Below are 21,305 nucleotides of genomic sequence, written 5' to 3' on the forward strand. Positions count from 1 at the left end.
GGATATTTCTCCTGCAGCTAGAGCATACCCTGAACATTTGAAAGAATTACAACCCAAGAATTTAATACATTCTAAGATCACAGGAACTACAATAGCATATTATTCTCAAACAAAATACAGTAAAAAATAAATGAATAATTATGTTACCACTCCAATCTTTATTTGTCCTAAAATACTGAGGCAAATCATTTATAAATTTACTACTACTAAATTATGCAAAAAATAAAAATCTATGTTATTATATGATATAACCCATCAGGTAAGAAACCACTAGCAATACACCTGTAGTTAAATGAAATTGAGTTTGTTTACTTGCTGCACCAAAGTGGAATGTTCCAGAGGAAACTTGGGAATGATTCTGGAGAAGGGAAGGGGACCATTATTTGATGGTAGGTTACTGAAGATTAGAGACAGGGTGTGCACGTCAGTAATGTTATAACCTTAACAAATATGTTACTTTACAAGTTTGGGAAGATGATTGTATGTGGAAAGACTAACACAATTTAAAGAAAGCAATATCTTTCTCTTTTCTTCTTTTGCTGGAGGTTTTTGGATCCTCCTAGAAGCAGTGTATTGCTGTGCTTATTGATGAATTGACTGATAGGTTAGATGTATTTAAAATACAGTGTAAAGGAAGAAATCGTTCAACAGAAATTTATTGAGCATAAATTGTGCTTAGGGCGTATTGTAGTTGTTATATGAGATAAAAAGAAATGGAGAAAGGCACCTGTCTTTCAAGGAGCCACAGCTTAAAAGAGATTTTACCAGCAAATAGCTAACGACTAGTAAGAATGTGAAAGTAGTATCAAAAACATGCTATGATTGGGGAGCAGGTGTGGCTCAAGCAGTTGAGCGCCTCTTTCCCACTTAGATAGGTCCCAGGTTTGGTTCCTGGTGCCTCCTAAAAACAACAACAAACAAATGAAAAAAAAAAAACACCCAACTCAGAGGAGCCGATGTGGCTCCCACATAGGAAGTCTCAGATTCAATCCCTGGCTCTGGAAAAAACAAAAAAACAAACAAAAAACATGCTATGAAAAGTTAAGAAAGTAGAAAGAATCCAGTGGATTGATTTATGTTAAAATTCTTACAAATGTATAAACATTTATCCACATGTAAATAAACATTTCATTCATTTACATTTATTGAAATAATTAAGTTATGTGAACATAAGACAACCAGAAAATCCAGGGCATATAGTCCCTGTAAATCTAAAGTAACTTCAATTTCTTTTAGACTAAATAAGAATCATCTTTCTAAGTAATAGAAAAAATGACAGTGCAATTGATCTGGTAGCATTAGTGCTTTAAAAATGCAATCTGCCCAATTCTACATATGGGTTATGGAGAAAAATATAATATTAAGTGTCTGACATTTGTTCTTTTTTTTTCAACATTGTCTGGGTTCTTCTTGGCCTTTAGCATTCCCATAAGTTTAGATCACCTTGTACCTTTCCAGAAAAACATGTTTTTTGGGTGTGTGTATGTGTGTGTGTGGGGGGGAGAGTGTAGTAGATATACCAAGTATTTTGGAACCACAAATTTTCACATGTTATTCTGCAGTTATTGAGTGCAGTTATATTTATATTTATCAATTAGGTCAAATTTTGTTCAACCTTTTTTTATACCCATACTGATTTTTTGTTCTCCATGTTCTGACTGTTATGAAGAGATATGTTTAAATCCCTACCATTCTAGTGATTCTCCTATTTTTCTTTTATTTGTCAAGTTATTCTTTTTATATATTGAGGCTATGCTATTAATGCATATAAAATTAAAATTTATATTCTCTTTTTATCTCTAATAAGGCTTCTTGCAGCAACTCTATTTGTCAGATATTAGTATAACTATGCTAGCTTTCTTCTGGTTAGTGTTTACATTATATTTCTTTTCCTCTCTCTTCCTTTGATCTTTCTGTAACCTTATATTCAAGGAGTGTCTCTTCTAATTAGTTATGCATTGAGGTAGGTTTCTATAAAAAAGTACAGAGCAAAATAATACAGTGGAACACAAAATAAAATATTTAAATTATATTTTTATTTCATCATTTTAAATTTACCTTTTGCATGCTTTATAATGCAAATAATGTATTGATCTAGTAGACATGAATAATTAAACAAATATCCACTCATTTTATAAACCTAAAATGTTTTATCAGAAGGAGTTGTGATCAAAATGTGTATAGATCTTATTTACATCACCCATGGAGTCTATTGTAAAAGGAGGCTGAATAAATAAGTAAGTGGTCAATCTGAGATTAGAACCGATGTAGTTTAACACTAGCGAACATGCTCATTTTTGGAGGTTAATGGTGAAGGGAAAGACTATCCTGTAAGTCATGTTGAGTCAATTAAGTATAAGGAAAAAAACTCAGTCTAGACCCCTAACTCTTCTTGTATATCAGAATAAATTCAGAGATCAAAGAGTAAATTTTTAAATGTTAAACATATAAATAGTAGATGAACATAAATGTAAATATTTAGCAAAGCACTTTCTGAGTTAAAGTGCAATAGAAGTATTGTAAAGAAAGAACAATAAATTATATTATACGTAAATGAAAACCATCTTCATGACAACAGACAAAAATAATCAATGTGGCAAGCAAGAAAATAAGAAAGCTATATCAAAGGGTTAATAAATCAATTTTAAAAAGTAAGAAAATGTGTGAATCCAATTATTAAATATATAGAAGGCACAAATAATTTAAATGCTAGCAAATATATGGAAAACATTTGGAAAATGTTCATCCTCCATACAAATTAAATGGACAAAGTTTTATACCAGTAAATGTCAATAAATGATCATGGACATGCACATATGTTTTGGAAATGTTTAGAATCACATGGAAAATCTTAAGCTGTTAAATAAATAAATAGAATCAGGTTACAGTGATCTCATATTTTAAAATTCACAAACAAAAGGAAATAAGCCAAAATGCTAATAGTGGGAGTGGGGATGTTTTACTTTTAAAAAATTAGTATTATATCTTTATCTTCCACCAATCCACGTCACATGTTTTATAAACTTCTCAAAGGAAAAAATGAAACAATAAACCTGTAAAATAGCAAAATAACAACGAAAGATTAGGAGTAACAGAAACACACGCACACATACACATTGAAACAAGAACCAAACACAACTCACTCATTCTCATCTATTCTGTTAGGAAAAGATTTAACAAAGTTGAAAAATTACCTTGATAATATTGTCCCCATCTCTTCAGCTGGAGGAAAAAATTTGCTGAATAGAGGAAGTGAGAAAAAGAGAAAAAATTTCAGAAAAATGCAGCAACTGCAAAAAATAGAATATTTCCAGTGTTTTGCATCTTTTACAAAATGATAATGCACTAATTTTTTAGAAGTATTGTAATGAAAGTCAATTTAAAAATTTATTTGTAAAATATAGAACAAAATTATTTGCAGAATATATTTTGTATTTATAACGTTTTCCTGCTTAATATTTATTTTCTATCTTAATACTGCAAATGAATTCTTTTAAGTACAATATTAGATTAATATAAGAATTCTGTACCTCACTACCATCGATTATTTTAGTAATATTAGCACAAGTAAATCTGAGGCTCATATCTTTTGCTCTGTGTGCTTGGATCTGTAAACATTTCATGTGAAGGCAAGTGTGTACTGTATTTCTTCCACCTAATACCATTTTTCTGCCTAATGCGGTTTTATCCAAGTTCTCCATATATATAAAATGGAAAGTATTGTAATTTTAATTTCTGAGTAAACAAATTCCAGTGCATTTTATAAAATGGCCTACTGACTATTGCTTAAGTATTCATGAAATGGAAAAACTGAATTAAAAACATTGTTATAGCAAAGGTCAATAAAATTTTCACTTGTTCTTCATTTTTCTGATGTAGGTCATGGAATTTCAGGAAGTCATATTAAATCACAATAATCTTTCATTTGAGTTTGTGCTTGGTTGCCTAACATATGTGAATTGTTTATATAAGTTACTATACAGACCTGCTCTAGTTTAGATTAGCTTGGAACACATCCCAGGATATTTTATCAAGGTCTAATTCCTGCATAGTGCAATCCGTAAAAGGTGTGTGCATGGGCATATGTGTGTTTAAACTAAATAGCATTTTTTGGTAGAGATAAGATTTGTCTTATCCTCTTTAAAAAGAAACCTGTTAAGAAAAGCTCTGTCCCACTCTTGGATTATCTATAACTCCAGACAAGCCTACTTTTTTGTTGTTGTTGTTGTAGGTTTATTTATTTCTCCCCATCCCCTTGTCGTTTGCATTTGCTGTGTCTGCTTGTTGTGCACTGGTCTTTTCTTCTTAGGAGGCACCGGGAACTGAACCTGGGGCCTTCTATGTGGGAGGGAGATGCCTAATTGCCTGAGCCATCTCTGCTACCTGCTTTGTTGTATCTTTCATTGTGTTTCCTCGCTGTGTCTCTTGGTTGCATAATCGCACTGTGTCAACTCTCTGCGCCAGCCCGTTGCATCAGCTCGCTGTCTTGCATGTCTTCTCTAGGAGGCACCGGAAACAAACCTGGACCTATCATGTGGTAGGCAGGAGCTCAGTCCCCTGAGTCACATCCACTTTCCAAGGCAAGCTTACTTAATTCAAAGAGAGACTCTTAAACATATTAATACATAACAGTACTGCTTCTTCATGAGTATTTGGCCATCTTCGTGTATGTCCATGATGTTTGGTATGCACTGTGCTGAAAGGTATAAAAACAATATTCTATTGTAATCTTATATATTTTTCTTTCCTTTATAATTTATTTAAGCAATTTCTTCCATTTTAGTGATAAACACTAATATGAGTAACATATATAGCTAAAAACAGAGTTTGGATGATACCATTTTTTAAATTACTTTTTTCTTTACTAGAGAAGTTGTGGGTTTACAAAAAAATACAGGATTCATATACATCATTCCCCACCAACATCATACTTTGGTCTGGAACATTTGTTATAATTGGTGATAGCAAATTTTTATAATTTACTATTAACTGAAGTACATGGTTTAATTTAGGGTTCATTGTGTAATATAGGCCCATGTTTTTTTAATAAATTATTATTCTGTTACCACATATACAATGTAACATTTCCCCTTTTAATAATCTTCAGATATATATTTCAGTGCTGTTAATTGCATTCATAATGTTGTCTGTCCATCACCACCATTCTTTACCAGAACATTTCCATCATTCCAAATAGGAACCCTGGACATTTTAAACCTTAGCGTCTAGTTAGAATCTAGAATATAAGTTACTAGGGGATGGGGTAGGAATATAGGGATAGGGAATGGGAGGTAGCATTTTAATAAAAATAAATCTTTTAACTTTTACAGTTTTTTCCAAATTGAAGGAGAGATTGATCACACTCACAATTTATTGTGAAATACAAAATATTGTTGTACAAAAGAAATATTTGGAATTAACAGTATTTTTATTAAACGTTAAAAATAGACAAAATTAATGAAGGCTCACAGATCTTCATTAAATAACATATTAAAATATTATTTTAAATACTATGCTGCCAAAGAAATTGGCATTGAAAATAAGTGAACTGTAAGATTTTACTGTAATTAATAAGAATATATTTTAATGACTTTGATCCTGTAGCAATACTGCACAAATTCAATTTTGGAAATTGCCCATGTCTAGTTATTTTTCTTTGACATTTTTTGTACCACTAAAAATCTTAACCTTAAAATGGGATTGTGGTATCAATTTTCTAGAAAACATTCAGTTGTATGATATGTAAAGAGTCTCCTTTTCCCTTCTATTTATCAGTATTATTATGCCCCTTTCAGTTTCTTTATTAGTTTAACTCCATTTTTCAAGCTTTGTAATAATTATCAATTTTGTTTTGTGTTTCTTTATAGTTTAATGTATATGGATATTCATTCTAAATATACTTTAATATTTTTGTAGAAAAGATGTACTTTTGATGGTGAGCAATAGTTTATTAGTTTAATGAACACAAATTTAATATATACATAGTTGCCTTTAAATAGGCAAAAGTTTATGCCATTCTCCTTTCCTACTTGCTTTCAGAACTTATCATTATTTTGTCAGCTCAACAGTCATCCAAAGAGGAAATACATTCCTCTCCCCATCCAGGGTTCTAGACAGAGGACACTCAGTGTTACTGTTCACTGAAGTTCTGGCCCTTACTGTCACTCATAAGGGTATCCTTGATATGTCCATCTTCAAACAATTGAGACTTCTCTGGGCCCTTATATATAAAGTCAAAGAGATGGTGATATAGTGTGCAAAAATGTAACCTTATTTGACTTGCCCCTTAAATTGATGTTACATTTCATAGATCCTATATTTTGGTATAGGCTTAAGAAGTAAATTGTCCATCTTATTTAATAGCTTACTAAGTGGGAATTTGGGGATATCAAGTAGAATAAATTGCATAGATGTTATACTTAACTGCTCTTCAGTGAAATAAACTTAGTGCATGTCATTTTGTTACCTGGGGAAGTCTAAAGGAATGAATTAGCAGATACTTCTGTTATGTCTTAATTTTTTCTGTGTTATTAATTTTTGTGCATTTTCTTGCTTGGGAAACGGCAGTTCTTAACAGTCTATCTGCTGTATTTTTATTTTAAAAACATATTGCGTCCCCCCCCCCTTTTTTTTCCCTTATTCTCGTTTTACCTTTTACTTTGTCTTATTCTATGGTTAGTTATAATTTTCTTTCTATTCATTTGAATATTTTCAGTAGTACATTTTCTCCATTTGCCAAACAAATAGCACTTCTTTCATTCTATCATATTTCACATTTAATGCATCCAGGATTTATTTATCTTTTTGCAGTATTTTTGAGTAATTAACTGAGTATTTGTGAAAATGAGTGCCTAGAATTTGGTAATAAGCCTCCTTGGGGTGCTGTTTCTGAAGTACAAAGACAAACTGATGTGCATTCAGAGGAAGGCAATCAAGGCAAGAGAGGTGAAATCACACCACAGAGAAGCAGAGGTGCTAGAAATTATGGACAAGAAAGCTCATGGGGACCCAGGCGTTATTTTTACTCTGTGAACACTACTTGTTGCTGTTATTATTATTCATTATTTTTGTTATATTATCATATATTCTTATTGTATTATTATATATTCTTATATTCATTTTAAATGTCATTAAGAGGAGAGCAGATATATAGATTTATTTTAAGCAGTGATATCATGTATACTTTATCAATGTATATGTTTCTAAATTATTGTTCCACAATAACTCTTGTAGTGAAAACACTACATTGGACTAGTTAGATATGAATTAAAGCAGCTTCAGGTTTATTGCTTTCATAAAATGGGCATGGAAAATTACATTTTGCAGCATAAAGTAAACTTGACGGTGGTGTATTACTAATAAACTAGAAAGAATATGCCTACCATCTTTTGTTGTTTCATGTGAATATCATTTTGAACTGGTTTTAAAAGTGGATGAATTTTGAGCAAATATCGTCTAAATCTCTTGATCTCCTAAATCTCTTGATCTCTATTAATATACATAAATATTCACTCTATAGCATTTACATTTATTGTTTTCTATTCAATCATCTCTCCCATTTGGAACATTTTTACTAACAGATGTTTTAAATAAAACTTTAGAGTCATTTAAACAAAGTGTAACAGATACATGGTAAAGGGTATCTCAGAATGATAGAATTAGAATTAGAATGCCAAGAAGCACTAAGGTTTCAGGTGGGTCCCAGTTCAGGCATTCGTATGCTTGTGACATGCGCAAGGATCATTTTCACACACAAAAAATGCAAACATACATATATGAAGATGACAATCACGCTTGTTTTCTTAAAGAGTATTTTAATGTTTTGAAAATAAATTATTTCCAAATAGCATAGATAATTTATATTGTTCTCTCTTCCTCAAATAGATTATGTGGGTATGCAATTTATGTCGAAAGCAACAAGAAATCTTAACCAAATCTGGGGCGTGGTTCTTTGGAAGCGGCCCTCAGCAGCCGAGTCAGGATGGAACCCTCAGTGATACCGCTACAGGTGCTGGATCTGAGGTACCGAGAGAAAAGAAAGCACGACTCCAAGAGCGATCAAGGTCTCAGACACCCCTGAGCACAGCAGCTGCCTCCTTCCAGGACAGTGCTCCTCCCAGCACACAACCAGACAGCAGCAAAGGGGCTGAACCCTCGCAGCAAGCCATGGGGCCCGAACAGAAGCAGGCTTCTTCCAGGTCTAGAAGTGAGCCTCCAAGAGAGAGGTAATAGTTCCTTCACCCATAAGCAAAAGTTAGGGTCTTCTTTTAAAAGCAAATTCATTTGCTAGAATTTAACGTCTATTAAGAGGAATATTTGGAGGTACTACTTTCTTTCTACAAGGAGAGAAACAGTAGGCTTAAGGTGCTTTATCCCTAGAGTGCATCAGTCCTTAGGGGACCTTTGTTGAAAAGCTTTTCTTTCTTATCATGCACAAATATAAACATAAGCTAAATTCACTGGACTGAGCTACTGACTTCCAACCTTGAACTCAGTAATGCTCTCAGATCATTTATTCATTTATAGAATTAGTTTTTTAATTAAAAATGTGCTCTGCAAGAATATGATGGAGGAACTTGACCTATTAGAGAGGATTCTGGGTGAATTAAAGAAACTTTCTTCAAGGACATTCTTTGTTGCTGAGCTCTGAAGGGTGATTAGGAATTAACCAGGAGAAGGATAGATAGATGTTCCAGGTATATGTTCAGGCAGGGGGCCTGAAGATACAAGGCACTGTCACACTAAGCTATTTGGCCCGATTAAAATGTATAGATTTTATCCTAGGAATGATGGAGAGCAGCTGAAGGTTTTTAGCAGGGTAGGATGATCAGATAATTTACTTGAATTGAGTCATTCATTTATTCAAAGAAAGTATGTATTATCTCCCTCCATTCAAATTCCTTTCACTTCAAAGTGCCAAAGTGATCTAAATACTTCATGCCGAATTTACCATGCTTCTGTTTTCCTTTTCCATGCCATTTGAAACCCTTTACCTTTTCTCTTCATCAACCATGCCCCCCTCAAACTGATCCCACAGCATCTTAACAATTACTACTTTGTTAACTCAAAATAGGAATTGCCCCAACTTCTCCTACCTTGAGTTTTTCCTCTTGATTTTTGTAACATCTGCTTTTGGACTGACTTCCAGTCCATTTTTCCTCTCAACTGCCTTCTCTGTGAAACTCAGGATTCCAAAGAGTCTTAGGTTGCAGCAACTTTTATTGCCTATTATCTAATGTTGGAAACACTTTACCAAGGCAGCTACTTTTTGTAACTTCTGGTATAGCTGCTGGAACTTTCCAAAATCAACTGAAAGGGCCGAAGAAGGGACAACTGAACGATTCACCTACAGGACTAAGAGAGTGCCAAACCCTTTATCTTAGACAGGGTCTTCAAATGGGTGGAAGGAAAAGTAGAACAGAAAACTGTATTCTTAAGTTACAGAAAAAGAGGAAGAGGGAGAGAAAGTGAAAAGGGAAAGAAAAAATGGAGGGAGACCTTGAGAATGAGAATGAATAATAATTTAAAAAAAGAAGACCATTTCCATTATTTTAGTCTGAGGAAGGTCGAACAAAGGCTGAGCGGTTCAGTGATTTTTCCCCTAAGCCACCCACTAAAAGGTGTTTAGGTACAGATAATCTAGTTAAAATTACTTTTGTTCTACTATTGAAGAAGTGCTTATTAGATTTGATTCCTAAAATTGATATTTGTATTCACATTTCTTTTAAATGTTTAAGCAATAAGATTGCCAATATAAATTGCAGTTTATATGTTAAGAATAGTTTTGAATTGGTATGTATATAACCTTACGCTTCTATATTATCTGTTATTGTCATCAAAAACATTTTGTCTTCGAGTCACATGTAGAGATAAGCATAAAACTTAGTTTATTAAATTAATGTATTGATGGTTGTTTTGATATACTCAATAGATATTTTAAAACAGGTTTTTAAAAATCCCCTAATATATTGTGAAGCAAAGGAGTCATACTGAGAAAGCTAATCAGATATACAGTTGTAAATGTGGCTTTTTTTTACCATTTCAGTCTTTTAATTAGACTTCGAATTGTAAACTTTTTAAAAGGATTTAAATCTCGAATGTGAAGAACAAATGTTTCTTAGGTCAGGTCTCACTTTTAGCTTTACAAATTGCTCTCCTTCTTGACGTTCCCTTCTATACCATAGGAAGAAGACTCCAGGACTTTGTGAGCAGAATGGTAAAGGAGTCCCGAAGAGCGAGCGGAAACGCGTGCCGAAGTCTTCAGCGCAGCCGGGCGAGGGAGCCGCGGAAGAACGCGAGCGGAAAGAAAGGCGGGAAAGCCGAAGGCTGGAGAAAGGGAGGTCGCAGGATTATTCCGATGTGCCGGAAAAACGTGCGGAGGGCACAGCAGCGGATGATGAGAAGCAAAGGAAGGAGGAGGAGTACCAGACCAGGTACCGCAGCGACCCGAACCTGGCGCGGTACCCGGTGAAACCGCCGCCGGAGGAGCAGCAGATGCGCATGCACGCCCGGGTGTCCCGCGCGAGGCACGAGCGGCGCCACAGCGACGTGGCGCTCCCGCGCACCGAGGCGGGCGCCGGGCCGCCCGAGAGCAAGCCCGGCAAGCGCGCGCCGGCCGCCGCCAGGGCCTCGCCGCCGGACTCGCCGCGGGCCTACTCGGCGGAGAGGACTGCGGAAGCCAGGGCGCCGGGCGCCAAAGCCCTGACGAACCACAGCCCGCAGGCACCCAGGCATGGGCCGGTCCCTGCAGAAGCCCCGGAGCCCAAAGCCCAGGAGCCGCTCAGGAAGCAGAGCCGCTTGGACCCCAGCGCGGCCGTCCTCATCCGCAAGGCCAAGCGCGAGAAGATGGAGACCATGCTGCGGAACGACTCGCTGAGCTCCGACCAGTCCGAGTCGGTGCGGCCGTCTCCGCCCAAGCCGCACCGTTCCAAGAGGGGCGGCAAGAAGAGGCAGATGTCGGTGAGCAGCTCGGAGGAAGAGGGCGTGTCGACGCCCGAGTACACCAGCTGCGAGGACGTGGAGCTGGAGAGCGAGAGCGTCAGCGAGAAAGGTAAGGGGGCGCGCCCGGCCCGCGCGCGCTGCGCACCGTGCTGGGAGCGGGCCGAGTTTCCAGCCGCTTGGGATGCTCATAGGCAGCCTCAGAACAGACAGAGTTTTACAATTTTTGAAAAAAATGTTTTGTGGCATTTTAAGACGTAACTATACGCTCCTTATTTGTCACTGGGAAATTCAGTGTGCAGTTTTATGTTTTTAAGTTCTTATTCTGGGATGGATTTATTTGTCGCGGAAAATAACTTAGTTTTTAAACCTAGAAAACCAAAACTGTGCTGGATAAAGGTAATCGTACATTCTTAAAGTTTTTGAAACAGTGTGTGGGATAATGGAACAAATTTCATGATAGGCCGACATTTTTTCCATCTAAGTATGCGCTGTGCAATGCAGGTAGGCACTAGCCATACATAGCTATTTATTAATTAAAATTAAATAAAATTATAGATTCGGTTTCTCAATCCCACTGGCTACATTTCAGAGCTCAAGGACCACTGTCACAGAAAGTTATACTAGATAGCACTGGTCTAGAAAATACATTAGTTTATTATTAAAATTATGTGTTTGGAAGAGTTCTCATTTTGCTGCTGTTCACTCAGATTTAAACAGTTCTAAACTTGATGGTGGTGGTTATTATCCTTGTGGTAGTAGTGAGTCCTTGTGCGTTTTTTGGGGAGGACTACTTTTACAGAATTTTTGCTTCCTTTGTAATTACTACATTAGATAGCAAATACAAAAGATACTTCACTTCATTGCCTTTCATCTCCAGAATGCACATTCTGTATCTCCCTATATGTACATATATACCCCAACAATCTAAAACAATATAGAACAATTGAGAAAACTCAATTCTGTCATTGTTACTGCAGTTCATCTTGAAATAGCCGTCTTTGATATGTTATGTGTATATGGGATCAGTTTGGCTCCTTCAGCTTCTAATGACATATTTCTAAGTTGCCCATTGTCTGGGCTTTTTAAAGGTCATATGGTGACTAGATCTCTTGACAGTCTTCATGACTTAATGTTGTTTTGTGGATACATATATTTTTTTTTTACTCAAGTAATAAAATAAGCTCAAAATGTAAATGCATGAGTTTAATTGCTGTGCAGATAACTCCTGATGCAGATGTGTGTGTATAAAATATATCTTTCCATTACTTAAAGAAAGGGTTCTATATCTCTTAATTAAATATGTATTATAAATTACAATAGGTATGGAATCAGATAGACTCAATTCTCAAAATTATGTACAGTAAGAACAAGTGAAAGAAAACATGGCTAGTGGCCATGGAGGGATGGAGCTGGTGATGTGAGGAAGTTTTTGCCACTTTATACTGTCTCCCTTCTTGGGAATTATCATTCTGATGGACATGGTGACAACCGGAAATGTACACACTTCTAAGGTGGGGTTAAACCAATTCACCTGGAGACATAGGAGATGTATGCCATCATCCGATTCAGATAACTGTTTTCTCTTAACTTATAATTCATCTTATTCTCCAGTAAATATCTCTGTTATATTCTAATCAAAGTGATTCTCCTACTCTAATATTTTTATCAGTCTAACTCAACATTTACAAATGAAACAATTATAAAAAACATACATTATGTACGGTAAGCCATTTTCCTTTTATAAACTTGATTAGAAATTCCACAATATATATCAACTTATAACTTTATTACCAAACACCACCATCGTCTACTAAGGGCTATGTTGAGAGCCAGCCATGATGATTCTATGCACTCTTACTTTAACAAGTTACTGAACTTCCAAAAATCTCAGTTATCACATTGGCACAATGGAGATAAGAATAGCGGCTTTTTTAAGTTTGCTGAATGGTTTGAATGAGATGATGCATATATTATAGAATGCTAATTTAGCATTCTTCCACTCTCGATTTTTCTTGCAGTGCCAATACCATAGATATCTAATATCACAAGAAGCATGACATAATCACCCACTTTTATAAAATACAAAGAGAGAGGTAAAAGAACTAATTTTATATCTCATGGGCCTCAGTGGGGTGAGAAGGGGAAGAATGATCTGGGGAGAGATTTCTGAGGAGAGAGTATATGCTATGCTGTGCGTTTCAAGGGCAGGAGATTATCCCCATGTTACAAAGGCAGTAGGAGAAAAAAATTAAAGTTGTGATTTGACTACATCTCATCCATTTCCTTGATGTTCTATTTACCAGTTGCACATATAAAAAGAATATTTAATACAGGACCTGGCATATGGTAACTACCTAATATATGTATGCTATTCTTGTCATTGATATCATTATCTTATTTTATTATGCTGAGTTGATTCTTATAGTTATTAACAAATATGTATTTAGCATCTTATGTGGGATTTCTGAGGTTTAAAAAAAGATTAATATGTTTCATGCTTTCATGGAGATTATTCTGTTTGGATAAATAAGCAATAAATAATAATTGAGCAGTGAAATATAATTCAATAAATGCCACAAATAGGCTATTTCTCCAATATATATTGGTATAATCGTGTTATATAATTGAACTCTTCAACAAAAACAGATAACCTGGACAAAACGGCACCTGAAAAACACACAGCTTTATATTCAATATAATCCTTTGCATGTAGTGTAATTCCACTGATACACAGACTCACATCCACACACAGGGTTTAGTAGTGACTTCTGCCTAGTGGGCTTATCTAAAATTTGAGGTCACCTACCACATATTTTAAAAGTAAATGTAGTTCAGAGTGAATTGTGGGAAGATGACAGGGTAGGAAGCTTAAGGATTGAGTCCTCCACCAAAACAACTATTGAAATGGAGAGAACTGTCTGCATCACCTACGGTGGAATTCTAGGGTCTAGTGCAGAGATTTTTAACCTTTTTTTCCATGGACACTTTTGCCAGCCAGGTAAAAACCACCACCCCCTTGTCAGAATGTGAGGGCAGAAAGTTTTATGGCACTCAGTATCGGAAGTCAGGGAAAAATAAAGATAACAGGTTGATATTTTTCAATTCAAGCTCACAGACCCCCTGAAATATTTCCATGGACCACTTGGGCATCCATGGGCCCCTCGTTAAGAACCCTTGGTCTGGTGGAAAACTTAACAGCATCCATTGAAGAACTTGATGAAGAAGTAAGCTTCAGGAAACATCTGTAAATTTCGCCTTCCATGTAGAGGCTATCCTGCATTTCCCAACCACATGGCAGGAAGTTGTAAGGACTACAGCCCTATTTCTGCTGTGGCTTGCTGTGTGCCGGTGTGAGTAATAATGACCTAATTCTCCAGACCTGGGGGTTTGTGGTCTGATTGCTGTTCAAATTTCCTAATCAGACACAAGAAGAAATAGAAACTCTCAGCAGACCTATAATTAGTAAAGAGATTGAATCAGTAATCAAACCCCCCCCAAAAAAGAAAACTTCATATGGCCTCACTGGTGAATGCTACCAAACATTTGAAGAAGTTCTTCCAAAAAAAATGGAAGAGGAGGAAATACTTTCTAACTAATTCTGTAAGGCTGGCATTATATCCTTTAAAAGTACAGATGCAAAATCCTCAACAAAATAAGGGAAAACTGAACCCAAAAGTATATTAAAAGTAATATGCACCATGACCAAGTGAGATTTATTGCAGGGATGCAAGCTTGGTTTAATATAAGAACATGAATTAATATGACACACCGTCTTAAACAATTAAGGAAGTACACAGCATGATCATCTCAATTAATGCAGGAAAGGTGTTTGATAAAATCCAACATATTTCCATGATAAAAACACTCAGAAAACTAGGAATAGAAGGGGACTTTCTCAACATCATAAAGAGTATTTATGAAAATCTACATAAAACATTACATTTAATGGTGTAAGATTGAGTGCTTCCCCCTGAGATCAGGAATAAGACAAGGAGGCCTGTTGTCAGTACTGTTATTCAGCATTGTACTGGAAGTTCTAACTCCAAGCATTCAGGCAAGAAAAAGACAGAAAAGGCATCCAAATTGGAAAGGAAGAAGTAAATCTATTAGATAATGGGATCTTATATATAGAAAATCCCAAAGAATCCGCAGAAAGGTATAAATCCAGCAGAGTGGCAGGATGCAAGATAAAAGTGAAAAATCAGTTGTGTTTCTATATGGTAGTAATGAACACTCTTTAAAGGAAACCAAGAAAATAGTTCCATTTACAGTAGCATTTAAAAGAATAAAATACCTAGGAATACATCTAACCACATGTAACCCAGAAAAACATGTTCTTAAATTTAATCCTTTCCCTGAGTGGGAACCCACTGTAAGTAGAACCTTCAGATGAAGCTACGTCAATTCAGGTGTGACCCACCTCAATCAGAATGGATCTTAATTCTATTACTGGATTCATTTATAAGAGAATGAAACTCAAACAGCAAAAGCAAGCCACAGGAAGCAAAAAGCTGAGATGGAACCTGGAAAAGAAAGAAGATACCAGGAGGCACTCCCATGTGACTTGCCATGTGACACAGGAACCAAGGATCACTAGCCCAGAAGGCTGGACTTCAGGAAGAAAGCACATTTCTTGATTTGGACATTTTCCTGGCCACAAAACCATGAGTAAATAAATTCCTATTGTTTAAGTCGACCTATTTCATTGTATTTACTCAAACAACCTAGGAAACTTAAAAGAGGTCAAAGATTTGTATGCTAAAAATTATAAAACATTGGGAGTAGATGTTGATTACTGGTTGCACAACTGCCTCCCATATACGAGGTATGGGGTTCCTACAAAAAAATTTCAAAACATTGCTGAAATAAATTTAAAAAGAGCTAAATAACTGCAAAGCCATCCCTGCTTATGGGTTGGCAGACTTAATATTGTTAAAATATTGATTCTGCCTAAAGTGATCTACAAATTCCGTGCAATCTTTATCAAAATTCCAGCAGAAATGGCAAATCCAATTCTCAAATTCACTTGGAATCATAAGAGATCCTGAATAGCCAAAACAAGCCTGAAAAAGAACACAGTTGGAGAGCCAACATTTCCTAGCTTCAAATGTATACAAGTCTACAGTAATTAAAATAGTGTGGCCCAGCATAAGCATAGACATATAGAGCAATGGAATAGAATTGAGAGTCCAGAAATAAACCCATATATCTATGGCCAGTTGATTTTCAACAGTGATGCATAGTCTATCCCCATGAAAGAGGATATTCAACAAATGGTATATAATAATGAACTTGGACCTTTGTATCTCACCATATAAAACATTAATTCAAAGTGAATCAATTACTAAAATATAAGAGCTAATAATATAAAATTCTTACAAGAAAACATAGGAAAATATCTTCAAGGCCTTGTATTAGGCAATGGATTCTTAGATTTTACACCAAAAGCATAAACAAGAAAATAGATAAATTAGACTTACTCAAAACTAAGAACTTTTGTGACTCAAAAAACAATATCAAGAAAGTAAAAGGACAACCTACAAAATGAGAGAAAATATTTGGAAACTATATATCTGATAAGGGTTTAATATCTAGAATATATAAAGGACTTCTACAACTTAGAACATAACTACAACCCTAACATTTAAAAATGGGAAAAAACTGAGCTATTATTAAATAAATTAAGTATTGGTGAGGATGAGAAGAAATAGGATCTCTTGTATATTTCTGGTGGGATTTAAAAATGATGCAGCAGCTATGGAGTGGTTTGGCAGCTCTTCAGGAAGTTAAGCAAAGTTACCATGTTTCCCTGCAATTCTACTTCCAGTTATGTTCCCAGAATAATTGAAAGCAAGCACTCAGACAGGTATTAGTACCAATGTTGATAGCAGCAACATTCACAATAATCAAAAGGTATAAGCAACCCAAGTGTCCATCAACATATGAATGGATAAACAAAATGTGATATATATACGTATAAGGGGATATTATTTAGCCATAAAAAGAAATGAAGGGCTGAAACGTGTTACAACATGGATGAGTATTAAAGACATTTTGAGTGAAATAAGCCAAGCATAGGAGGACAAATATATGATTTCTAATATATAAAATACTTAGAATAAGCAAATTTCTAGAGACAGAAAACATAGTAGTGATTACTAGAGGCTGATAACTAGGTATGGATTTCTGTTTGGGGTGATGAAAATGTTTTGGAAATAGTGGTGAAACTGGTACATGTTCATGTATTTGACATCAAAGACTTACGCATGTAAAAATAGTTAAATTACTTTTTGTTATATATGTTTTATTACATTAACTTATAAAAGTGAATGTTGTTTAGATTGCTGTTACCATCTAGGAAAAATAGAACAACCTTTGACTTGTAGCTTATGAATATTGACTAATCTATAGCAGTCTACTTTTTATAGACAACCTTTGGGAAAATAATAAAAATACCTCAAATGATAATCTAGATTAGTGTCAAAAATGGGCTAAACACATATCCTAATTTGTGTAAAACCTTCCTAAATGTGATAAATGCACATTAAAATTATGTATAACATAACCACGTTTAAGAATGTATTCCAATATCAGATGGCAAATTTCAACATTGCGAAAACCACATTTACTTTTGTACCAATCTAATAGAAGGCAAACAGAAAGCAGTGAACTATATCTTGCTTATAAGATTACAGATGAATTTAAATGAAATATGTAATATAATCAGTCCATTATTGGGGGAAGGTCTAGTGAAGATTTTGCCTGTAAGAAATTGAGGGAAGAGAGAAAAAGACCAAGATTGTGTCAATGTAGAGGTGAGGAAGGCATGGTGCCAGTACTGGGAAGAAACACAGAAGTCTTGCCTCAGTGCAGGGAAGTAAGCCTTTTATGCTTACAAGGAACTTAAAGTATAAGTCCCAAGCCAAAAGGATTTGGAAGAAGAGCCTAGCATTGGATAATAGGATTTCCTTCCTTATTTTCTCCTTTTTGCAGATTTTGAGTAAACTGAGAATTACAACACACATTATGTTATGTCTTTGAACCTTGAAGCAATTGGTCAATGACTTAAGAGGCCAAGCTGTAATCAAGGACTAGTTAGTTCGTAGGCAACTGTTACTGCTAGGCAGTCTTCAGTAGTCCTTTTAGGAAAGTGTAATATCTGAATTAGGCTGATAAATGATGACATGCAAGGATATGAAACAAGAGTGGATGAAATATAAGACTGTAGCAGTTTGATATTATTGATGAATTCCAAAAAGAAATATTGGATTATATTTGTAAACTGGTCTTTTCCTCTGGGCATATGAGATTATATTGGATTTAGAGGTTTATTTGATACATAATCAAGTAAACCTCTTGTGTCAGTAGGGGTTTGAGTACCTACTCCTTGGTGAGTGGAGACTCCCAGATAAAAGGCATGGCAAAGGACAGAGTTGGGGGTTCTTAATGTTGGGAGTTTTGATGTTGGATTTTGATGCTGGGCCTAAGCTGGAGCCCCGGGAAAAGAGACAGAGTCGTTCGCCTGATATTCTATTGTGGAGCGAGGCAGAGCCTAGAGAGACTCATAGTCTACAGCTGACCTAGTGGAGAAAACAGAGGAGCTGAGCCCAGAGGAACCCAGGAAGCCTGAAACTTTACAGACATTAGTAGCCATCTTGCTCCAACATGTGAAAATAGACTTTGGTAAGGGAAGTAACTTATGCTTTATGGCCTGGTATCTGTAAGCTCCTACCCCAAATAAATACCCTTCATAAAAACCAACCAATTTCTGGTATTTTGCAACAGCACCCCTTTGGCTGACTAATACAGAATTTGGTACCAAGGAGTGGGGAAGATCTTTTGCAATTACTGAAATGCTGTAACAGTTTTATAAATGGGTAAGGAGTGTTTTTTGAAGGAATTGTGAAATGCTTGATGGAAAAGGCCTAAATTGCTTTGCAGAGACTCTTAGTAGCAATATGGAACCTAAAGTTAATTTTGATAAGCCTTAGAAGAAGTAACTGTGAGATAGATGCTAAAGAGACTTTTTATGATGTCTTAGAAGTAAATGATGAAACTATTATTGGAAACTGGAGGAAAGGTGATCCATGTTTTAAAGTTGCAGAGAATTTAGCAAGATTAACTCCTGGTGTCTTATGGAAGGCAGAATTAGGAAATGGCTAGCCTGACATTTAGCTGAAGAAACTTCCAGAGTAAACCCAGAGAATGTGGCTTGGCTTCTGCTTGCAGCTTATAGCAAAATGCTAGATGAGAGGGATATGCTGAGGACTGAACTGTTGGGCACAAAGAAAACAAAAACTGATTCTGGAAATTCTAAGCCTCTGGAAATCAAGCTCCCAGATGAAAGTGCCCCATTGGAGGACTTTACTAAACTTGGACCTTGTAAATCAGGACCGAAGATGCAGTTCTCTCAGAAAGATTTGTAGGAAGTCTTACTGTCTGATGGCTTGGACCCCTGCTTCTTACATGCTAAACCAACAAGGATTTTGAGAGAACTGTATGAACAAAATCACTGTCAGCTTGGACTAAAAAGGACATAGAAAGGACAGATTGAAGGAGAAACAGCTTTAAGAGGAAAACCATGGAAGCTGAGATCTGGGATTAAGACATCACCTTGGGCCAAGAGAGGAACCTCACCCATGTGTGCAGAGAGGGTGAGTTTGCACCAGTGAGGGTTGATGTTCCTACCCAATATTCTGGGAGAGTTTTGCCACCCCAGGGGTACAGAGAAGGTAGAGCACATTCCCCAAGGATTATGGTGGTTAAGGTTAGTACCCCACAGGTCTGAGAGGGGTGGACCTGTCCCCCATGGATTAGGGAAGGCCCGGTGGTCAACTCGTTGCTCTGGGAGGGTTGAGCCTGTATGCCAAAGGTTAGAGCAAATGTTGTCTTCACATCACTGTACTAGGGGGATTAAGACTCTAATCCAAAATTGGGTAAGGTGTGGCAATCATCCCAACACTCTTGGAGGGTGAGGTCTGGAGCTTGGCCAACATCCAGATGCTTGATGAGGGTGGAACCAAGAAAATGGCCATTGAGCAAGCATATGGAAATGGTGGGTTCCCATAAGGCACCAAGGAGAAGAAACCATCCTCTTAAGAATGACTTTCCAACTAAAATCGAATGGATGATGCCCTGCAAGTTTACTGAACTCTAGAAGACCCATGACTCATGTTTCCCTCCCAATTTCTCCTTATTGTAATGAAAATGTTTAGCTTATGTCTGTCCATTTGTGTATTGGAAAAAGATAAATTATTTTATTAGTTTCAGATGTATAGCAGGACTTTGCCCCAAGACAAACTGTATTTCTTTAAATTGATTGTGATATGATTTAGTAATTGCATTGTTAATGATTTAAGTTTTTTTTGAATATTGTAATTTTTTTTGGAATTCAGAGGGTAGTGTGTAGCAGTTTGATATTATGAATTTCAAAAATAGATATTGGATTATGTTCGTAATCTGGTCTCTACCTGGGTGTGATTAAGTTATGATTAGGGCTTTGATTGGGTCACGTCATTAGGGCGTTGGTCATGCCCACAGATAAAAGGCATGGCAAAGGACAGAGTTGGGGACTTTTGATGTTGGAGTTTGATGCTGAAGCCTTAAGCTGGAGCCCCAGGAAGTAAGCTCATAGAGGAAAGAGAAGCAAGCCCCAGGAAGGGAAGAATCGAGGAAGCCTGAGCCCTCACAGATGTCAGCAGCCATCTTGCTCCAACATGTGAAAATAGACTTTGGTGAGGGAAGTAACTTATGCTTTATGGCCTGGTATCTGTAAGCTTCTACCCCAAATAAATACCCTTTATAAACACTAACCAATTTCTGGTATTTTGCATCAGTACCCCTTTGGCTGACTAATACAAAGGCTAAGGGCCCTTAATAACACATGTGAATTCCGCCCCCCCTTTAAGATAAATCAGTATTAGGGAACAAGGGTATAGTTTGGGGGCAATATGAACAATTGGCTATTAAGTCTGAACAAGAGGTATGAACTCTTGATACAATCTGTTACTTCTTTTTTTTTATTTCTCTCCTCGCCCCCCCCCACCCACACAGTTGTCTGCTCTCTGTATCCATTCGCTTTGTGTTCTTCTGTGACTGCTATCCTTATTAGTGATACCGGGAATCTGTGTTTGTTTTTGTTGTGTCATCCTCTTGTTTTGTCAGCTCTCCGTGTGTGCAGCACCATTCTTGGGCAGGCTGCGCTTTCTTTCGTGCTAGGCGGCTCTCCTTACGGGGTGCACTCCTTGGACATGGGGCTCCTCTATGTGGAGGACACCCCTGCATGGCACAGCACTCCTTGCGTGCATCAGCACTGTGCATGGGCCAACTCATCACACGGGTCAAGGAGGCCCGGGGTTTGAACT

General features: G+C 36.4%; 1 protein-coding gene across 50 annotated transcripts in view; it reads left to right on the forward strand.

Moving 5' to 3' along the window:
* RIMS1 (regulating synaptic membrane exocytosis 1) overlaps nt 1-21,305 on the forward strand; it is a 538,768-nt gene that overhangs the window by 269,222 nt on the left and 248,241 nt on the right. For all 50 annotated transcript variants that reach the window (XM_058306992.2, XM_058306985.2, XM_058306986.2 and 47 more), the window contains 2 exons: nt 7,885-8,225; nt 10,185-11,050. In XM_058306992.2, the coding sequence (XP_058162975.1) occupies nt 7,885-8,225; nt 10,185-11,050 (1,207 nt within the window). The remainder of the gene's footprint in view (nt 1-7,884; nt 8,226-10,184; nt 11,051-21,305) is intronic.

The sequence above is a fragment of the Dasypus novemcinctus genome, chromosome 11, assembly GCF_030445035.2.
Source record: "Dasypus novemcinctus isolate mDasNov1 chromosome 11, mDasNov1.1.hap2, whole genome shotgun sequence".
Taxonomy (NCBI): Eukaryota; Metazoa; Chordata; class Mammalia; order Cingulata; family Dasypodidae; genus Dasypus; species Dasypus novemcinctus.